Genomic DNA, 20,556 nt, shown 5'->3' with positions numbered 1-20,556 from the left:
ATGTATAATCAATCTTTCAACAAATTAATGTATATTATTTCATAATTAAAAATGTTTATTCTTATGAGTTCTGATTGATTGCATTGCTTTTGCGTTAGATGACAATGAAAATATGAATACAATATTGCTATCACATCGCATACAAAACTCCGGAGACACGCGTGTTGATGTCAAGGGGCATTTAAAACGAACGCTTTGGATTCGCGTGAATAAATCGCTATTGAATTGAATTGAATATTTAATAATAATCATACTAAAAAAAACCTGCACACAACACTAACGCGCCGTACTCCCAACAACCAGCACATAATATAATAATGACACAAGTGTGATGTGTCCCGGAACACGAAAGAAGATTGCCGTAAAACAACACAGAATAGGATTCAATTTGTTATCGTCAAACCGTCAGGCCGGTTATGTTTAAATATTTACCAATGATATGCATAATAATCATACATACGATACATATTATCAATATATTATTGGTATAATTATAGGACTATGTACTCGGTAGCCGGCTGATGAGTATGATATATAAATAAATCTCTGGGAATTTCCCAAATCACAAGAGTCACGTGTTTGTTAAACCTTTACCTACACAGAAGTGTCTAATGTCAACAATTAACCAGTTTGTAAAATATACTAGGTTATAGGTTATCATAATTTCTGTAAATCATTTCCCATGGTGCGTGGTCAGGTAAGCTTTGATACAATGATATCTCTGGGAATTTCCAAAAACATTCAATGCACTATTCACAATTCCATTCACAAACCGCCATCCATTATCAATATTCAGATAGGCATTGTTGGTTCAATATATCGATTTTTTTTACAGTCATGCAAGCACGAAAAGGGCCTTTATAGCTCAGATAAATAGGTGGGTAGGCCTACATGATATGTAAATTGCTGCCCGGAAATTGACAAACAATTGTATTGGATTTGTTTCCATGTTTATTTTGTTTACAGTAGGCTACTAAAGGCTACAGTCATCGTACATACCTTCTAGACGAGCTGTCCATATCTTTCCGTGGGTAATGTCAAACGAAAGAGACATATTGAGAGTGTTTTTATGTGGGGCTCACAGTACCGGTAAAACTACACTATTGGAGGATGTGGTTAAGGCAATGCCTGTGGGTCTTCATTACGAAGAAGAGATAGCTAGGAGACTTATTCGGGAGCTTGATTTGAGTATAGAAGAGAGAGACCCATATACAAAACCAGACGTGTTTGAAGAGTTTCAAGTAAGTAAATGAATAATTGTCTAAGTCAGCTTATAAGCGGAAAAGGATGTAACGCACCTCGTCCCCAAATGACGTAGGTACGCGCAACACAATAATTACCCAATCAGAAGTGACAGATCCGACAATCACAATCGCTTGAATTGATCAACCTTTACTTGTGTTACGTTGCATTCTAGTAAGCCTAAAGCGCGCCGCTTGTAATGCCTGCAAAAAGTTCGATGACACCGCCGTAGTACCAAATTGCAAGCGTTTAATTTTTAAATTAAGATATTTATTTAAAATAAAATAATTAAGGTATCATTTATCCTAAAATAATCTATATAAAATTATGTATTTATGCAGAGAATGGTTTTTAAGGGACAATGTGAAATGGAGCGAAACAACGAGGATTCAAACCGTGATTATATAGCAGATAGAAGTATCGACCCCGTCGTGTATACGTCTGTCTATCTCGGAGTTGATGCAAAGAATAGGTTATTGGAACTACCTTATGTAAAAGAATGCATAGAGAGGTAAACACGTTTTCACGATATTCTTAGACCTTTTCAGAAAATTGGAAAAAACTAAAGCTCTGTCTACACTATCAAACTAGTTTGACAAAAAGGTGTGATGTGCCCAAATATGGTAGTGATATGCCCAAATATGGTAGTGATATGCTCAGATATGCATGGTAGAGATATGACATCATCATATCTATAGTAAGCACATCACATTTTTTCGTCACATAAAGTTTGATAGTGTAGACAGAGTTTGAACGTCAAAACGTTTAAATCCGATCAGTTCACGTTACCACAAGTCGAAATTTCTGCAATACGTACGATAATGTCATGGGTTTTAGAACATCATTATAGACGTCATTTATTACCTCATAAGACGTTTATTTGAACCGTTAAAGTTTCTACTCATAAATGTGAATAGGTCCTACCAACCTTATAAACAAATAAATCTATCATAAATTAAAATATAATTATTTTTTTCAGATACAAAAACTCAATAATTTTCGCTGTCTACCCTCATGAAGAGTGCATCGAGTTAGATGACATACGATTGCCACCAACTCTGAAGGAATTGACGGTATTCACTGAAACACTAATTGATATTCTGAGTGAATTTAATATTTCCTATACGCCGATTACCGTCCTGGACCGCAAAGAACGCCGTGATATCGTTGTGAACGAGATTCGAAGACGACGACCCGATATTTGGAACAATTAGATCTAAAATATTATATGAGCGATTGAATTTAATAGCAGGGCGCCTAATATGTACAAAGTGACTAGTTTTAATTCCACGTGAGGTCAGAAACCCAAAATGTCGTCTGTACATCACAGCCGTCTCAATCAATGTTTATGTGAGGACGAGAGAGAAAAAGGAAAGAGTGCGGGTACTGGTTTGGGAGGGAGGGAGCATCAGTGGTTGAATATGGCTTTTTATATTATTTTGTATTTGTAAATATTTTATCTACTTTGATAATATATCTGATTTAGTTGTACTAAATCTATGTAGATTTCCTAAATAAATGCATTAAAGAATTTAAACTGAATTTGTTTATTTTATTCTAGGCTTACAGGTTTGACAACTATAATTAATTAAGCTTGGTTCCCACAAGAGGACGTAAGCCGCAAATTGACCAATCACAAGTGACAGTTGGAGTAATCTATCGCTTTTGATTGGTCAATTCGCTTATTGCGGATTACGTCTTTGCCTCCTACTGTATATGGGAACAAATCTTTACTCCCTAAATAATTCATCACCGCCTCTCGCGAGCCCTTTAGTTATTAATTTGTTAAAATGTCAAAATTAATATGTTTAATATCTAAAAACAGACATCACGTACTACAGGATCGACTTGTTTGTCATCGCGTATGTAATAAACACTATGTATAGTAATGTAGGAAATTATCTTTCAAAACAAATGATAAAAAACATCGAAAATCGGAATTTCCGATTTCCGACAGAGTAGCTGAGTAAGAGTTGGAAATTCCCAGTGCTGCTGAATTTTGCTAATTGGTGGCGTTTTCACATTCAGTTAAACCTTGTCTACTGTAGTGTGAAAGTGAGCTTATTTTGATCGCCTTAAATTTATTTCTTTGTATTCACTTGGACATTGTTTCGTTAACATCAAGTCATGTATTTGTCAAATCTACCATTTACAAATCTTAGTATTTATATTTCCCTGTTTATAATTCCATTGTTACTGATTCTGAAATTCCGGTATAGACCTACTACTACTGGACTTGTCACGAAGCGTATCCCAGGTAAGTGCTTTAGATAAGGAGTTACAGTGTATCACAGCTGCACGCTAGTTACTTTCATATATTTTAATGAAAAATTACTGCATTTTTTATTATTTATGTATTATACAGTAATAATATCAAGAAAAAATGTAGTTAAGCCCTTTTGTCAAGGTAAATAAATTTAACTGATCCGATCGTGTCTTGCACGAACATTATAATTGAAATGACACTCCAGAAAAGTGTGTGCGGAAATATTATTTGACTAGACCTGAACATTTTAGGTGAAATTTTGTTGATAAAGACAAGGGAATAGACTAGGGGAGGATGGGTGGGAGTACAAGGGCACTCTCTAAATGAACATAGCTCCCTCTTAGCCCCTCCCCCTTTTTTTTTTAAAGTTACGTCAAAACAAGGGATGAGTGGGAGAAAGGACTCCCTCAAATATCATGTTCCGAATATGAGCACTGTTTCTATAATTTACAGTATGATTTATAAAGTGCAGGCAGCACTTGCCAGCTTTATACTATGACGTTATCCAAATTTCTTCACTTGCACTGATGAAGGGCTAGTGTTGTCGAAAGCTCTGCTAACTTTTCTGGCTGTTTACTTTATCGTTTTGATTTAGCTTTTCGCTTTTTATTTTTGTATCTCCATTGAGATCCAGCCACTGATACCCACAGCATTGTCATTTTTTTCAGTAATTTGCCTTTGGATTTATATATATATATATATATATATTTGAGGGAGTCCTTTCTCCCACTCATGTTTATATATATATATATAAACACATTAGGCAATGAACAGTAATTCGAAACCGGACCGCCCTGTGATATACTGAAATTTAATTAATTAATTTGAAACGATAAAGATGAGGAAATCTGTGAGAATGAGAAAAAGTCGTATTATTATATACTATAATTATGTGATGAACTGAAAAATAGATTACAATAAATTATTCTTGTATTGTTCGTAAAATAAATATTTTTGATTTCTACCCCTATTACAAGCTTCCTTCCTGCGATCCTGTTCCAATTTACACTTACTATCAAACTTTATACGACACAAAATGTGCTGTGCCCATATGGACATTATGATGTCATATCACTACCGTACCATATTTAGGCACATCACACACACTAGTTTGATTGAGTAGACAGAGCTTTAGTTCCACTTTTTTCTAAATGCACTTTCACATAACAATTTGAAAAAAAAAGCAAACAAAAAGAGATATAGGCATTGTTAAATTTGTAACTAAAGAGAGAATTCCAGTGAATCCTAATCCTTCGTTATTGTTCGGGAGGTCAAGCATTGATGCTGTTTGGTTGTTACGAAGATTTTTTTTCTGGTTCACTTTGTGAAACGATTAGACATACTATAGTAGAGTTCAACGAATCCTGCATGAGTTGACAATTGCCAGAGTTAGAGGAATTGAATTAAAAAATCTAACAACACACTATCAATGTAGAAGATTACCACGTAGTTTGGCCTTATTATCTTAAGCCGTACTATTTTAACATGTTCGATGTTCATAACAACATTAGACAGTAAAAAAACTGTTTTAGGGATCGCAATTAAAAGAAAACCTGTCTCATAACTATCCTTGAATAAACAAACCCCACAAATAACCCATGCTATGTTAAATTATGTTTTAGGTATTATTAAATCGACAAACTTTTGATCAAAACTGACCATAATTCACAAAATGATTTTTTTTTACAACTGATCTGTTTTAATTTATTCCATATCAAACAAAATACCCCAATAATGTTTTTTAAGGTGGGGTGTGTATGCCAACCGACTCTTGAAGTATGATACTATAATTGTAATCTTATTTTATAGGTCCTGCTAGAAATTATGGACTGGGTGCATTTCTGAGTAATCTGCGATTTCTGTACTTTGGCATACCAGGGGCTGCTAGTTATTACAATAAACAGTTTGGGGATGTCGTCCGTGTATGGATAGCAGGAGAACCAACATACCTGATAACCAGGTAAGAAAAAAAATGACACCTCACACGCGCAATGATGACGTATTAAAAGTAAGGTATCGCATGATTATCTCCACATTGGCTCGCTTGTGTGGGGTTGCGGCACATAGTGGCCAAATCTGGCATAATTATGCTATCTGACATAAATTTTACACATCTGGCATCTAGCAATAGGAGGGAGAGTGATAGGCCTACTCTTTCGAAACTTTTTAAACAACATTACAATAATCTTTCTATTTTATAATAGACCGTCTGCCGCGTGGTACATACTGAAAACGAACGGAAACAACTACTGTAAAAGGTTTGGCAATGACACGGGTCTAAACCACATAGGAATGTTTAAGAGTGGAATTATTTGGAACAATGACGTTGAGGGCTGGAAGACGCAACGCGCATTTTTTCAAAGAGGTACGTAGAGCTTAATAACTCTATATTACGGTGGCCTGTAAGTGTCATAACAACTTTCAAAAATAGTTGCCGTGATACTTACGAGCCACCGTATTTTAATGTTTTTTTTTATCTTTGTATCAATTGTTTAAAAAAAAATTCCATGCTTCTTTTCTTTCTAGCATTGAATGCCGATTCGTTAAATCGTGCTTCGTCGATCACAATAGACGCTACTAATCGTCAAATCGCACGAATTGGGGATTTCCAAACGAGGGCAGCAGACAGGCGAATTGATGGACTGAATTTCATAAGAAGAATTACACTTGACGTCACGAATATATTGATGCTTGGAGTCCAAGTTGATGACGGTAATTTAAATCATACTAAAAACTCTTTTCATTTTTTTTCTTATTCATAAACAAAAGTAAGATTTTTGCAATGTAGCGCCCTCTATACAATTTAGTTGATGGCATGGCTGAATTGTATTTTCAAACTGCTTGGTCATTTAACTTCACTAACTTTAGACCTTTGTTATTCTAATTTTGATGACAGATGAAGATCTTGTGGACCGAATTGTACAGTACTTTAAAGCATGGGAGTATTTTCTTATAAACCCTTCACTGTATTACTGGATGACGTCATCAGAATACAAGAAACACGTCAGATCAATGTAAGAAAGAATATTTGTTGATATAAAAAATTATCCTTTATTTTAAATAAAAAACATAAGAATGTAACAAACATCCTAGGTCACAGCTTTTACTGCATTGCATTGTAACATCATTAAAACATTACTATTATATATTTAAACAATTAGATGACAAAATTAATTAATCGTGTCGTAAAGTGATTGATAATACCATATGGCTTAGAACCACTATATGTTTATCTACTTTACTCTATTTGATAGCGATCGTCTTAATGAGGCCATAGATTCCATGATAGAAAAGAAGAGAGCATCTCTGGTTGATCTGCAGAAAGGGGACAACCCACTTCCATCGGACTTCTCCACAAAACTGATAGAAGCTGAAGTATGTGTAGTAACTTAAATTGTATTTTTGTTGGCCATAGTATAAAGCAAGAGAGATTTAAGTTTTAACCACTAATTCGATCGGTTGGGTGAATATATTGCAAAAATATATTCAACATATACGGCTTTACCACGTTGAAACACCGGTTCTCGTCAGATCATCGAAGTTAAGCAACTTTGGGACTGGTAGAGCTTGGATGGGATACCATCTGGGAATAGCGGGTGCTGTATTCGAAGCCGGGGTCCCGTTAGGAATTTGAAATCAGCACTGCTGACTCTTATGGCAGCCCCCTGCATCTAGTATCTGCCTCAGACGTATTGGCTTATGCCTTTCCTCAAGGTGCTTTAAACAGTCCTGGCTTTGTTTGTATCAAAAACCTGTTAGTGGCGGTAATTATCGCTGTTGGTTTCAAATGAATAAAATAAAAAAAAAAATAATAAAAAAGCTTAGATCTACAACATTTACCATCAACAAAAGCTCCATGATGTTGCTTATCTTTACTCCATGATGTTGTTTGTAATTATAATTAATTTGACCCACCTAATTAATGATTATTCCATTCAAAGAAACGTGGAGAGATAACGACCAATAATGTCAGACAATGTATACTTGAAATGCTTTTGGCGGGAACAGATACATCATCAGTAACAATGTATTATCTGCTGGTGTCAGTGGCAAGTAACCCGGATGTTGAAAAGAGAATCCTTGAAGAAATTGATCAAGTAGTTGGTAAGTTAATGACGTCATTTATAAAATAGCATAAACCTGTTTTATATTGCTTTGTTTCCGAAAAAAAAAATTGAAATAAAATTATTCTCATATTTTGACAATGTGATTGGCTAACATAGAATACGCGCGAGAAAGATGGCTGCAAACATTTTTGCCAGCATGAATTTCCAGGCAAACAAGTTTTGCTTGATGATAGATCCTAAACGGCGGACCAGTGGAATTAATTCTTTGAGAATAATATCATTAGGCCTAGAAATAACAAATCATGATATCTTATATAGGTGACAGAAATCCAGTAAAAGGTGATTTGCCAAAACTGATCTATCTTGAGCAGGCTCTTAAAGAATCTATGAGATATAAGCCAGTCGGACCAGTTATTATGCGCAGAGCAATTGATGATGACGTCATTGAAGGTATTGAAATTTCAAAAGGAACCAACATAATCTTGAATTTGGCAGACATGCACAGACGACCGGACATCTTCAAGAATCCAAATGAATTCGATCCTGAAAACTTTTCTAAGAAGGTGAACTTTTATTATAATATTGCATGCTTTGTTTATATTTTTTTTCTCCAAAATTGTCATATATTGCATACATTGTAGATTCCCTTTCTTTTGATTGATCCGAATGCATGGATGGAACAATTCTGGCCACTATTAGCAATTTCACTGACGGTTATACAATTAAAACAGTGATGCTTAGTTTCCACTGTAAATGCGTGCGCACGTAATTTGTCCAATCACGACGCGTTGTACACACGTCGTTGAGTTGTTGCGTTCAAGTGAGAACCAATGTTAAACTGTGTCCGGGTCTAAATTAGTCGATTCAATTGAGTATTGTAGGACATTTATTTGAATATTTTACCTATCGCGCCACCCTGGTGAATGTATGTTCTCTTTCAGCTTGATCAGGAGCAGTTTGTGCCATTTGGAACGGGACCGAAAGGCTGCATTGGTCAGTTCCTTGCGATGGTTGAAATGAAGGTGTTCTTCTGTGTCTTTCTTCGCGGGTACCGCGTCATCAACTCGGTAGGCAAGTCGCTGAATGAGATTGAAACAAGGTGGGACATTGCACAACAACCAACAGGAGAAAGCTTCATGTATTTTGTCGAGCGAGATCAGAAGCCTGACATCACCGGGCCTCAAAGTGACGAATAGATAGAACTTCAATGTCTGATCAAGTGAAGTTAAACCTAAATGTAAACTAGCTTGAAAGTTCGGTCCATATTTAAGATAACTAGAGATTTTGATAAAATCAATAGGCATGGTCTTTTGGCATACTATAGCTATTTGCAAAACAATATCAGGACGATAATTTGAAAGGTGACGTACATGTATTTTAAACTACAGTGTATTGACAAAGAGTTTCTGATTTTTATTTTTATATGAATTGGACCAATAAAAAGAAGATTAAAGGACCGTGATAGAACTATTTTAACTTTTTCTCTTGGGTTCTGTCTGGTGTTGTCACGATATCATACGTTTGGTTTTAAATAATCAATAGCTAGGCCTTCAATACGTTCACACCCGGGCATCTTCTCTTGAATAACTGAGTGCTGAAAATAATAGTATTAATAAAATTAGTTTAAAAATGTTTCTCAATGTTTGCATACATAAATAAGTACTTTATTCACAATTACAATATTCAATACAGTGTACCAAAAGAATCAAGTGTTTGTCAGTTTGGTAACCATTTAAATGTACAATACATATGCCAAACAACATTCATAAACAAAAAAAACGTTATGTACAAATAAAAAACATGGGTCGCCCACGACCGGTCAGCACCTCCGGTTGGTTGGACATTCGCACATAAGCGCGATCACCAATCAAAGTGACCATCACATGTAAGGTATAAAAGAACAAAAACAGGATGAACTTTTTTTGTGCCCCGAAGGTACTATACCGATAATAAAAAAATACTACGGTGCTTTGATGTTTTATTCAATTTTAATGTCTCCATTCTATTTTTTATTATCAAAGCTAGAACTTGTAATGATCAATACACTTTATCTCTTCAGTTCAAAATCCCCAGGTTCCATAATTTGTAGGTCAGTCTTCATCATCATGGGGTATCGTTGAGATTCAACGGATCTATCTTCATCCGGCTCGTATTTTACGGATGACAGCAGTATTTCAAAGATTTTAAAATCCAGTTTTTCTTGCCTAATCGCCATACTAATACAATATTTTTTTTATAAGTAAGCGCAGGTGCGTTTAGTCTACCGGTAGAGCAGCCGCTTCTTCCGACTGTTAAGCGTTCGATACGGTTAACACCGGTTCCGTTATTGACCTTGAGTACTAACCTGGTGTAATATCATTGGCCACAGCGGCGCCTCATAGGCCGGAAAATTGTATTTGCTTTCCCCTCCTTAATGAATTATTAAAAAGAATAAAATCATTATTTTATAAGTAAGATTTGATTGGTTATTAAGTTAGGTTAACACCGATTGAGTTTCATTCGGTTACTTGTTCTTCATTTCAATGCCATCGAGGATGTCATCCAGTTGTACTAACACCACTAACCATGAATATGACGCAAGGTGAGTGACTAACGTTAAGTTTAGTATCGTAAAAATAATTAAAATGTATGATCAATTAAGATTTACTGACAATAATCGTTCGATTCTAATACGGTATTATGTCCAGCGACAGTAAACAGTACCTGAAGATTCTTGGCTGCTGACTACAACTCACATGGGTTACCATCAGTATGTATTGCCTATTTTTCAAATACGTTATGTTTATAGCGAGAGAGCTTATTTACAGGGTTAAGTTAATAGTAAGTGTGTAATTGACATACGTGTGTTATGGATTGGACTGTAACAGTCGCTTGACATGGAACAGCGGTGCAGTTTGTTGTCTAGATAATACACCGTTTGATAATCGGCTGCAATAAGGGTTATTATAGCATTGATTTGAAACTTCTGTGACATAATGGCATTATTGCATTTTCATTCACTGCCAAAGTGTCTTAACGAATATAATAGTAAAACGAAAAAGTTTACAATCAAATAATCCCGAAGCACCGGTGCCCGAAGATATTACTTTTTAGTGACAAAGGCACTAATGATATGAAGCGTATACGTTCCCATCATTGAAAGGGCTTTGTTTGAATTTAGAAACGACAATGTATCACCACGATCATGTCGACAGTTTTGAAGAAAATATCTGCAGCAACATTTATCGATACGTGCTTAGTGTTTCCTATGTTAGATTAAAAATTTGATGATGAAAAAAAGTAAGAGGGGTTTTACCTGCCAACCGAATCTCTTAATGAAAGACTCAAATGCTTCTGGTAAAGCTTTTCTTCCGTTCCTGATGTTTATCTTGTTTTTGTATTAATTGTAAACACGGCGAACAGACATAATTTGATGTATCGTAAAAAGACGCAAGCAAATTTACTCAGACTCAGGTGTGCTAAAATATTACCACGGTAAGTTGTATGACTTTTTCTTTCTATTCGCTTTGTTCCTAGACGCAAATGATCTAGGTGCATTTTTCTGCTTCTTTTGCTTCGTTCTTGGATTGCATGGTCTACGCGAAGGTAGATATGTGTTGTCGCTTCGTTCCTAGAGTCTATGGATCTAGAATATGCATTTCGCTTTGGTCCAACCTAGATGCCATGGATGTACGATAATTTCATTTCTTTAATTTTTTAGTGAATTCAATCTAAAATATGTGCTAGGCCTACTCTTGGGCTATGACCTATTGTGTGTTCTTAGAAAAAATCCGTGTATCTATTTACGTATATTCAATTAAATGAAGTAAAAAATGTAAACTATTACAGATAATTGATTTTCACAAATAGTTATTTTGCAATTTATATAGGCCTAGTCAGGTTGTCTTTATTTTAAACATACTGGTACTTAATTACGTACGTAATTAATTAAAAAGGCCGTCAGTGAGAAATCCATACGATCGTTGCAATTAGCATTACGACGTCAAGACATGTGTGAGTCAGGGAGGTACTGTACTTATCCAGGGTTTGTGTACAAAGGTTCGTAAGACAAAGAAAAAGTATAGAGGTCAGGTCAGAGAATATACAATAGAAATAATCAAAGAAAGTCATTAAACAAATCTTTTTCCTAAAATACATTGTATGTAAAAGTTATTCAATCGAGTAATAATTCTAAATAGTAAAGTTTGTCATTTTGTGGAAAATTTAGTAAGATTGCTTTAAAAAAAAACAATAATTTCTAGGAGACAGAAATGGACGACGTACTGGTCGTAAATAAGCTCATTAATAATTTTTCATTCAATCAGAGAAGACTGAATTTCACTCTTCCCTGATTGAATGTTGAATTGTTGTACATAGAACACTTAAAACAAACCAACGCTCTTCTCGTTGAAGTATTGTTATATAGGATAGCCTATGAAAAAAAGGTAGAAAGTGAAAGTAGGCTACATTTTGTAAGATTGAAAAGATTGGCATAAGCTAAAATATTGGAGTACCTCAGGCGGTTACAGAATGGATTCCCCTCAATCAAATGTTTGCTAAGTATGTCCTTTCTGACAAGTGTCAAGATTTAAAAGGGCGCCACCAACGTTATACGAAAAGAGTGGAGAAAACAACACAAACAATTCATTCCAATTTTTCCTATGTAAAAAAATAAAAAAATCGATTTAACACTTCATGGTCAATGTTTTGTAGGCGGGAGATGTAACTTCCTTTTTGAACTGTTTGCTGAATTGTTTTGAATTACAAGTTCAATAAATATAATTTAAAAAAAATCTTGTTTCCTGCCAGTACTAGAACAAGTAGGCATACTGTTCAACGTATCAATTTCTTCAAAAGTAGCCTTCTTACCTCTACAATGAAACACAAAACATGACAGAAAAATACAATGTACAGAAAATACTTTCGTTCAGTTTGGTACCTTGATCATATATGGGTCCAATTCATACGGGTGTAACATTCACATAGACTAAAAATTGTTAGAAGAAGAAGATTTGATTTTAGAAGGCATTTTGATTGCCATATTTCTCCTGTATTATGATTGCAATTGAAGTATGTCTGTTGTCAAGCTGATACGTCGAAAAATGTTTCGCGGCCACTAATAAAATATTCAGTAATGGTGTTGCTACGTTTTAACACACTGGTAACAATCGGTATGAAATGTACGGTAAAGACGAGAAACATCGTTAAATTTCTAATTTCTAGAAAGTTTCTTGAACCGATTTTACTTTTATGACACGAGTATCACTAATAATCTTAACAACTTCCTCTCACTAAACCATTGGCTCGCTTTTAAACGTCAGTCTGCGGTCTAGATGAATACAAAACGGAAGTAATTGTTCTTTTATGTTTCAAATCAATTAAATAAATCTTTGCTATTATCAATGATATAATGAAAAAGCGCCCCCTGGAAGTGACTCGTGCAAGTGGTAAAGTAAACAACACCTTAAACAATAAGTATTCTTTCTTAAAACCGGTTAAATGACCTTGATACGCGCGGACCTACGCGAAGTAGGAAGGAAGAAGAGATTGGCTGCGCATCGATGCAAAGTACACTGCGCAGATTTATTTAATTATTAACTTAATCCGTGTTTGTCTAAAGCCTAGTTTAAGTGTAGACCTACTTTGTAGGCCAGCGTAGTGTCGTAGTGTTAAAGTAGAAAAAATATCTTCTTTTTTTCTTCTTTTTTTTTCTTTCTTTTTTCTTATTTTCGTCTTATATTATAAACTATTAACTAAAAATTATACAAAACAGTTTATTGATTAAAAACAATTGCTGAAATTAATAAATATTCATTTTTTAAATTTTCATCAGACCAAAATCAGGCAACATTTAATAACATTGTTATTTCCATCTGGCTATATCCTAGGCCTGTCATTGTTCAGTCAAAGACCAATGCCCGCACGCTACGTGTAATGAACAAAGTGAAGGGGCGCTCAATTGTGATTCTACCGCTACCCTCAACCGTCTGCTTACATATGTAAGTGCTTTACTAATGGTGTTTATTTAGGTGTTTTTCAATTTCTCTGAGTTATCGTAACTTGTTGACCTGACGGTCTTCTCACCTAAACATTGCAATTGCCACAGGGAAATGCGAAAGCACAAAGAATATTAGTTTATCACTATCAATTTTCACTACATCAAATAAAATATCAACTCAAAAACACAAATAAATTAACCCCCACTATAGTTGATCTTTGGTTCAGAAGCCTTTCATAGAAATAAAAAGGCCTGCCAATACCGGAAAGTTGATGAACTATTCAGCTAATTAGACATACCGCATTATGTAAATTTAATCTGCACGAGTAAAGGCAGTTATTACAAATATTACCATTTGGCTTAATTTGTTTGAGTTTCTCTTGACCCCCAACAATATCTTAGAGGTCAACAATAACCTATAGAATGCCTTATATGGTCAACGAACTGGTTTTGCTCAAATAATGTGCAATAATTTAAATTTTGTCCTAATAAATTTAAGCTTCTTACTTTACATTACATTTCATTAATTTACATTACTTTACATTTATTTAATTTCTTTACATTAGACAAATTAATTTAATTTACATCACATTACATTACTTTACATCACATTACTGTACTTACATCACATTACTTTGCATTACTTTACATTACATTACATTTCATCACATTACTTTACATCACATTACTTTACATTACATTGCTTTACATTACATTACTTTACATCATATTACTTTACATCACATTACTTTACATCACATTACTTTACATCACATACATTACTTTACATTACATTACTTTACATCACATTACTTTACATTACATTGCTTTACATTACATTACTTTACATCACATTACTTTACATCACTTTACATCACATTACTTTACATCACATTACTTTACATCACATTACTTTAATCACTTTACATCACATTACTTTACATCACATTACTTTACATCACATTACTTTACATCACATTACTTTACATCACATTACTTTACATCACATTACTTTACATCACATTACTTTACATCACATTACTTTATATCACATTACTTTACATCACATTACTTTACATTACATTACTTTACATCACATTACTTTACATCACATTACTTTACATCACATTACTTTACATCACATTACTTTACATCACATTACTTTATATCACATTACTTTACATCACATTACTTTACATTACATTACTTTACATCACATTACTTTACATCACATTACTTTATATCACATTACTTTACATCACATTACTTTACATCATATTACTTTACATTACATTACTTTACATCACATTATTTTACGTCACATTACTTTACTTTACATCACTTTACATCACAATGCTTTACATTACATTACTTTACATCACATTACTTTACATCATATTACTTTACATTACATTACTTTACATCACATTACTTTACATTACATTGCTTTACATTACATTACTTTACATCATATTACTTTACATCACATTACTTTACATCACATTACTTTACATCACATACATTACTTTACATCACATTGCTTTACATTACATTACTTTACATCACATTGCTTTACATTACATTACTTTACATCACATTACTTTACATCACTTTACATCACATTACTTTACATCACATTACTTTACATCACATTACTTTAATCACTTTACATCACATTACTTTACATCACATTACTTTACATCACATTACTTTACATCATATTACTTTACATTACATTACTTTACGTCACATTACTTTACGTCACATTACTTTACTTTACATCACTTATGAAGCGCACATAACTTTAAAAATAACCTCATATCGGTGTATCCACGTGACAGGTAACTAAACCTGAAGTTTTGTTCTGTAGTTTGTATTTCAACCCAAAGTATATACGATATAAAATAACGATCAATTGAAAATACGAATTACGATACTCGTGTGTATGGCCAAGTTAAAACAGTACATACTTGGCCGCTCAATATCAATGCGATACCGCAAGTTGTTGATCTTTATTCATTTGGTTTAAAGAAGGAAACTTAAGACAAAGTAAAACAAACATTGTATTGTTATGGAATAGTGGTTGGGATTTGTTCGGTTGTAAAGTGGTCAGCTCGCGTGGCTATTTAACTATAGACATTTTAGATAAAAACATATTTTGATGAAGTCTTTTTAAGTTGTTGTTCAATTATGTTGGGGTTTTCATTTATAATCGTGTTTTTACTATAAAAAACTTTACGGAAGTGAGGTAAGGTTTATTTGTTTTTTTTTATGTGGCTTTTGAATTAGTCTACAACAGATTTTTGTTTCAATTAAGTCTATAACTTCTGGTCTTTCTTTGACCTGTAAAAGAGTGAAATTCCTAATTACTTGCTTTCGGGTACGTACCAATAGGCCTATATGGAACGCCGCATCGATACAATTTTCATCCTCAATGTAATTTTAATCATTGCCAAAACTTGCGAAAACGGCGTTCCATAGGTTCCGTACAGAATTTACTTTTTTCTATTGTCAACTTATTATTATGTTTTAGTCTGGTTGTAAAATCAATGAATTATCTAGATGCTTCAAATAAATTGCTGATAATGATACAAACCCAAAAATATTATGGTGCTTCATATATTATTTGAAAATTATATATTTTGGTTTTCTAAAATGTTGTACAATAAATTTATCTGTACCGCTTGGCAATTTCATGATTAATGTTGTTTTGTTAAAGTTGAGATTACACTAATATTAGCATTAAACGTTTGTTTAAGTAACGTGGGTGTACAACGAGTAAGTCCTGCAAAGCAACTTTATTGTCTCAAGTTTATTCAACAAATCTATAATGAATGTAATAAAGAATAATTGGGAACTGTACTTGAATTGCTTACTTCAGATTCTAATTATATTGAGAATTATTAATTGTTTACGAATAAAATGTTTTTCAATACAGATGGGATTTTTATTGAAATTAATCATAGTTGTTTTAGCTTTTTGAATAAAAGCATAAATGCAAACATTACGTCGTTTTCTATTTGATAGAATGGTATTTATGGTTTTTATTGATTCTCAAGTAAATCTTTATTTGACTTAACTTAACTTAACTTAACTGGAGGACTAAAAAGAAACGCGTTTTAGTTCATAGCTCCCACGTAAAACAAACAAATCGTAAAACCATCCACAGACAAAGGTCCAACTGACAAAACCGAAAAGTCATTGCAAAAATCTAAAATCGTATTTGAATTTTGTTATTCTGATCTAAGTTTCTATATAAATCGCCACGATTAAAAGGTATTGAGAGACTTCGATAAGTGAATTGTTAGGCCTGGTGAAGTTCCGTCGTCTGTACTGTCAAGGGAGAATAAACAAATATTTACCGAAAGAAATCATTTTGTTGGGGTTATCCTGCTCTTGGCAAATTACGTTCGGGAAGACAATACAGACAGACATATATCCCAGCCACAAGTACACGGTAACAATGACAAAATATGTCAAACAGAAACTGTTTACACTTTAAAGAGAGATTCGTTAAAATATATCATAATGAACTGTAACATGTCTCTTTACTAAGGCTATATAACTGGTTTATAGTGTTGAGCGATAACGGCGACCGAATGATGAAGAACGACAAACGACCGTTGATGAACGACGACGACCGGTGATGAATGACAATGACTTGCGAAGGATGACGACAACCGATAATAAACAATGACTGGTGATGAACGACGACGACCGGTGATAAATGACGACTACTGGCGAGAACGAAGACTGGACGTGATAAACGACGACCAATAATGATCGACAAAGACCGGTAATGAACGACGACGACCGGTGATGAAAGGATGACAAAGTTGCAGATTATGTAGCCTATTTGATTCCTTATGCCTGTACATAATACATATAGGCCTACGAGAGGTTAGTTCATGTTAACTTAAACTATCAGAGGTAATATATAGTTATTTAATTCATGTAAGCGATAGTGGAAACTGAATTCTAAAGTTAACTACCAATTTCCTTAAAATTGGCTCTATGTATTTAGATCATTGAAAGTACTCTGCTAATCGTTTGCGTGTAAATAGGCAACTTGCTAGAGCGCCTTAGGTCTGAAAGGGTACCATGGGAATTTCTTGATCGACATTCTGACAATAGTACTGACGATTTTAGGCATTCCATCTTCAATACACTACATAGTCTTGTCGCCATTTTCTACCAATGCAAATATTGACTTTAAGAATGCCACAGAAATTTGCACGAAATCCGGAAAGACCTGAAGACCCCAGGGCAACTTGTGAAGACAAATATATAAAATGTATATGGAAGTAGTTATCAAAATAATTTCAGATCATAATGTCAAAGATATCTTGATGATTATGTGCTCACCTACAAGTCCACGTTACTGGGTTCAAATCTGGACGAGTAATATATTATCATATGGACAGATTTTAACAACTTTAAACTTTCTTTAACTGGCTTGGTATACTAAGTTGTGTGAATAATAAATAATTATAAATAAAAATAGTCGATGATGAGGATAAAAATAGTAATAATACATCAACTATGAAGTTTAAAAGTATTAATGGTATTAATAAAAGTGTCAATTTCAATAAGATGGCTAGACAGATATAGTATCACTTTTGTAAGATATTTACCCGGTTGTGGCTAACTTTTCCCTTAGAGTAGTAAAGCTTACTTGCCTAAACGTGGTATTTGTATAACTAACCGGATTAAGATAATTGCAAGACTTATTATAGGCAAATACACTATAAGTTTCTACTGTAATCGCTAGTAAAACATTGCTAAAAAGGCACGAATTTTGTGGGATTTTCAAGGACTGTAAGTGGTAACACCTTATTATCCATCACGTTTTCAAGCACCTTAGTGAATGAGTTTTATCAAAAGTTTCTTGCGTTCTGAAATTCATTTTCATAAGAGATTTACGTGCCGACAATATCATATCCTATCTTATGTTGAATTATGTATCATCGGTATCCGTTGAGAGGTCCAAAATGTTATAGTGCTTTTCTTTACAAGTGAAAGTAAATTTTCGCCTCTATTCTTTCAAAAATCTTCACAAAACATAATTTTTCAGGAGAAGTTTTGTAATTCTTTGCTTGAAAATGTTTAATAAATTCTAATAAAATATAAACAATAATAATAATAAATAAATTCTGATTTTAAAAAAGCATTTTGATTTAAAATTAGGTTTTGCTGTCTACGAATTGAAAAGTTTCTAAACTTCGTATAAGTTATTCTATCTGATTGGCTGTTTCTCTATGTCACCATTATTTACATAGTACCTCTGACAACATATTTGGTACAATAATTTAATTTCAGAAAAAAAGAGATGTTTTTAGAGAATAAGTAAATTTTTCTTACACATTGGTTTTGCTGTTTCTTTACAAAAAAAATGATGACAACATGAATACATTTTACATACAAAAATTAATTAATTAGGCCTATATAGATTTAAAGTTCGTAATTAATTAAAAACATCTTTGTTATATTGTAATAGAAATTCACTGCATTTTCTGGATTGAAGAAAGTTTTCATGAAATTAAACTTTTTGGACATGTCAATTACTTTTATTCGCATAACTTTAATATACCGTTTGTGTTTGCTTAGATCCTGTCACTTTTACAAATCACAACATATTTTTACACTCTTAATACTCTCACAGTGTAAAGAAACAAGGTATTTACATGCTGTAACAAACGTGTTGACAAGCACCGAATCGCTATTTCATTCAAATTATGAACAGTAAGTTTTGGACCATTAGACTGATTATCAGTCGTTGACTTGCGTTTTGTGGCAGATTTCCAATATGCCACCAATATCACTCAATCATTATTGTCAATCATTTTCCAATATTGTTCATCTTTTAATTGATTTGGTATCAATATCTTGATTGGCATGTTGTTAAAAAAACAAATTAATTGTTTTCTTGTGGACAAGCCGAGTGTAAGCTGCAGGCATTGCCATTCCACACCAGCTTATTTCTAATGCTTTAATACATGTCAATTGCTGGCTTCATTTCCGGTAATATGAAGGTGAAATTCAAGGCCAAGTAAAGATCTTCAAACAATTATTTACCGCCAAGCATTTCCTTTTTTTTTCTATCAAGTGTATTTGAAAGAAAGTGTTTTTGTTCTTTAGGCATACATTAGTTTGTGATAACAGAATTGATTGGCACACGGTACATTTAGCATCACAACAAGTTGTTAATTCCATAAATGTTTACTTTTATGTAAAGGTATGAAACAAAATTTTCATATAAAGAAGAAATGTTGTCAATGTAGTGTCTTTCCATAAAATACAAATAAATATATTCACCTTTTATGAAGCGAAGAAATTTTAAAAAAGCAGTTTAGCCTAATTATAAAATTCTCCTTTTTAAAAATTATTTTAGGTTTTTTTTATTAAAGATGTATTGTTCCCCAAACAAAATGAAAAAATATGGACGTATAAAATCGAAATATGAATAGGCCATTTTGTAGTTTTAATAAAATCATTCAATTTTGCCAAAACATATAAACAACAATAATAATGTTTTCAATTTGTTAAACAAGACCAAATAAACGGTTCCATTTTACCAGAAACATGTTTAAACTACGTATTTTTGTTTGTTTTGTATGTCGATCAAATTTTAATATTTTCTTTAAAACAAGCGAGTTCCTAAAAATTCCACAACCACTATCTTACACATTTATATTTAAATTATATATTATATCCGCCAAAATTGAAACCACGATTAAACCAATAATCATCAACTTTAATGAGCTTAGTGAGATTAAACCTGAGAAAACAATAACCATTTCAATCACTTGTTGCGGGATTACGAATATGTGATTTATGTGTTTACTCTATCGCCATATCGTATTAAGTTATATAACAATTAATACTTTATAAATAAATTTGATATGGTAGGCCTACTTATCAAATGGTAACTTTGTGACATATACCACACAACTTTTAATTTGTTTAATTATTGAAATTATTATTGTTCAAATAAAACATTATTG

The 20,556-nt window shown here is 33.2% G+C and overlaps 2 protein-coding genes across 4 annotated transcripts; both read left to right on the top strand.

Moving 5' to 3' along the window:
• The first annotated feature begins 605 nt into the window (after positions 1 to 605).
• LOC140039504 (uncharacterized) lies at positions 606 to 2,762 on the top strand. 3 transcript variants are annotated; one of them, XM_072085113.1, is made up of 5 exons: positions 682 to 697; positions 836 to 877; positions 967 to 1,241; positions 1,584 to 1,753; positions 2,222 to 2,762. In XM_072085113.1, the coding sequence occupies exons 3-5, from the start codon at positions 1,035 to 1,037 to the stop codon at positions 2,454 to 2,456; spliced, it is 612 nt and encodes a 203-aa protein (XP_071941214.1). In that variant the 5' UTR covers positions 682 to 697; positions 836 to 877; positions 967 to 1,034; the 3' UTR covers positions 2,457 to 2,762. The 3 variants fall into 3 exon arrangements, with proteins under 3 accessions (XP_071941213.1, XP_071941214.1, XP_071941215.1); XM_072085112.1 differs by lacking the exon at positions 836 to 877 and having other exon boundaries at positions 606 to 697; XM_072085114.1 differs by lacking the exon at positions 682 to 697 and having other exon boundaries at positions 759 to 877.
• On the top strand, positions 2,553 to 9,051 carry LOC140041191 (aromatase-like). Its single transcript, XM_072087614.1, has 9 exons — positions 2,553 to 2,625; positions 5,318 to 5,468; positions 5,713 to 5,873; positions 6,035 to 6,220; positions 6,405 to 6,522; positions 6,763 to 6,883; positions 7,450 to 7,612; positions 7,894 to 8,138; positions 8,517 to 9,051. The coding sequence occupies exons 1-9, from the start codon at positions 2,553 to 2,555 to the stop codon at positions 8,769 to 8,771; spliced, it is 1,473 nt and encodes a 490-aa protein (XP_071943715.1). The 3' UTR covers positions 8,772 to 9,051.
• Positions 9,052 to 20,556: the final 11,505 nt, after the last annotated feature.

The sequence above is a fragment of the Antedon mediterranea genome, chromosome 2 (genome assembly GCF_964355755.1).
Source record: "Antedon mediterranea chromosome 2, ecAntMedi1.1, whole genome shotgun sequence".
NCBI lineage: Eukaryota > Metazoa > Echinodermata > Crinoidea > Comatulida > Antedonidae > Antedon > Antedon mediterranea.
The sequence above is the reverse complement of the archived record's forward strand: the minus strand, read 5'-3'. Positions and strand labels throughout refer to the sequence as shown.

What these genes read in the sequence shown, in the direction of transcription:
- LOC140039504 (XM_072085112.1), top strand. Translation starts at nt 1,035, where the DNA reads ATGTCAAACGAAAGAGACATATTGAGAGTGTTTTTATGTGGGGCTCAC. An exon ending in ACGTGTTTGAAGAGTTTCAA is followed by an intron (nt 1,242 to 1,583) that starts GTAAGTAAATGA and finishes GTATTTATGCAG; the next exon opens with AGAATGGTTTTTAAGGGACA. An exon ending in GTAAAAGAATGCATAGAGAG is followed by an intron (nt 1,754 to 2,221) that starts GTAAACACGTTT and finishes TATTTTTTTCAG; the next exon opens with ATACAAAAACTCAATAATTT.
- LOC140041191 (XM_072087614.1), top strand. Translation starts at nt 2,553, where the DNA reads ATGTCGTCTGTACATCACAGCCGTCTCAATCAATGTTTATGTGAGGAC. An exon ending in AGAAAAAGGAAAGAGTGCGG is followed by an intron (nt 2,626 to 5,317) that starts GTACTGGTTTGG and finishes CTTATTTTATAG; the next exon opens with GTCCTGCTAGAAATTATGGA. An exon ending in AAGAAACACGTCAGATCAAT is followed by an intron (nt 6,523 to 6,762) that starts GTAAGAAAGAAT and finishes TCTATTTGATAG; the next exon opens with CGATCGTCTTAATGAGGCCA.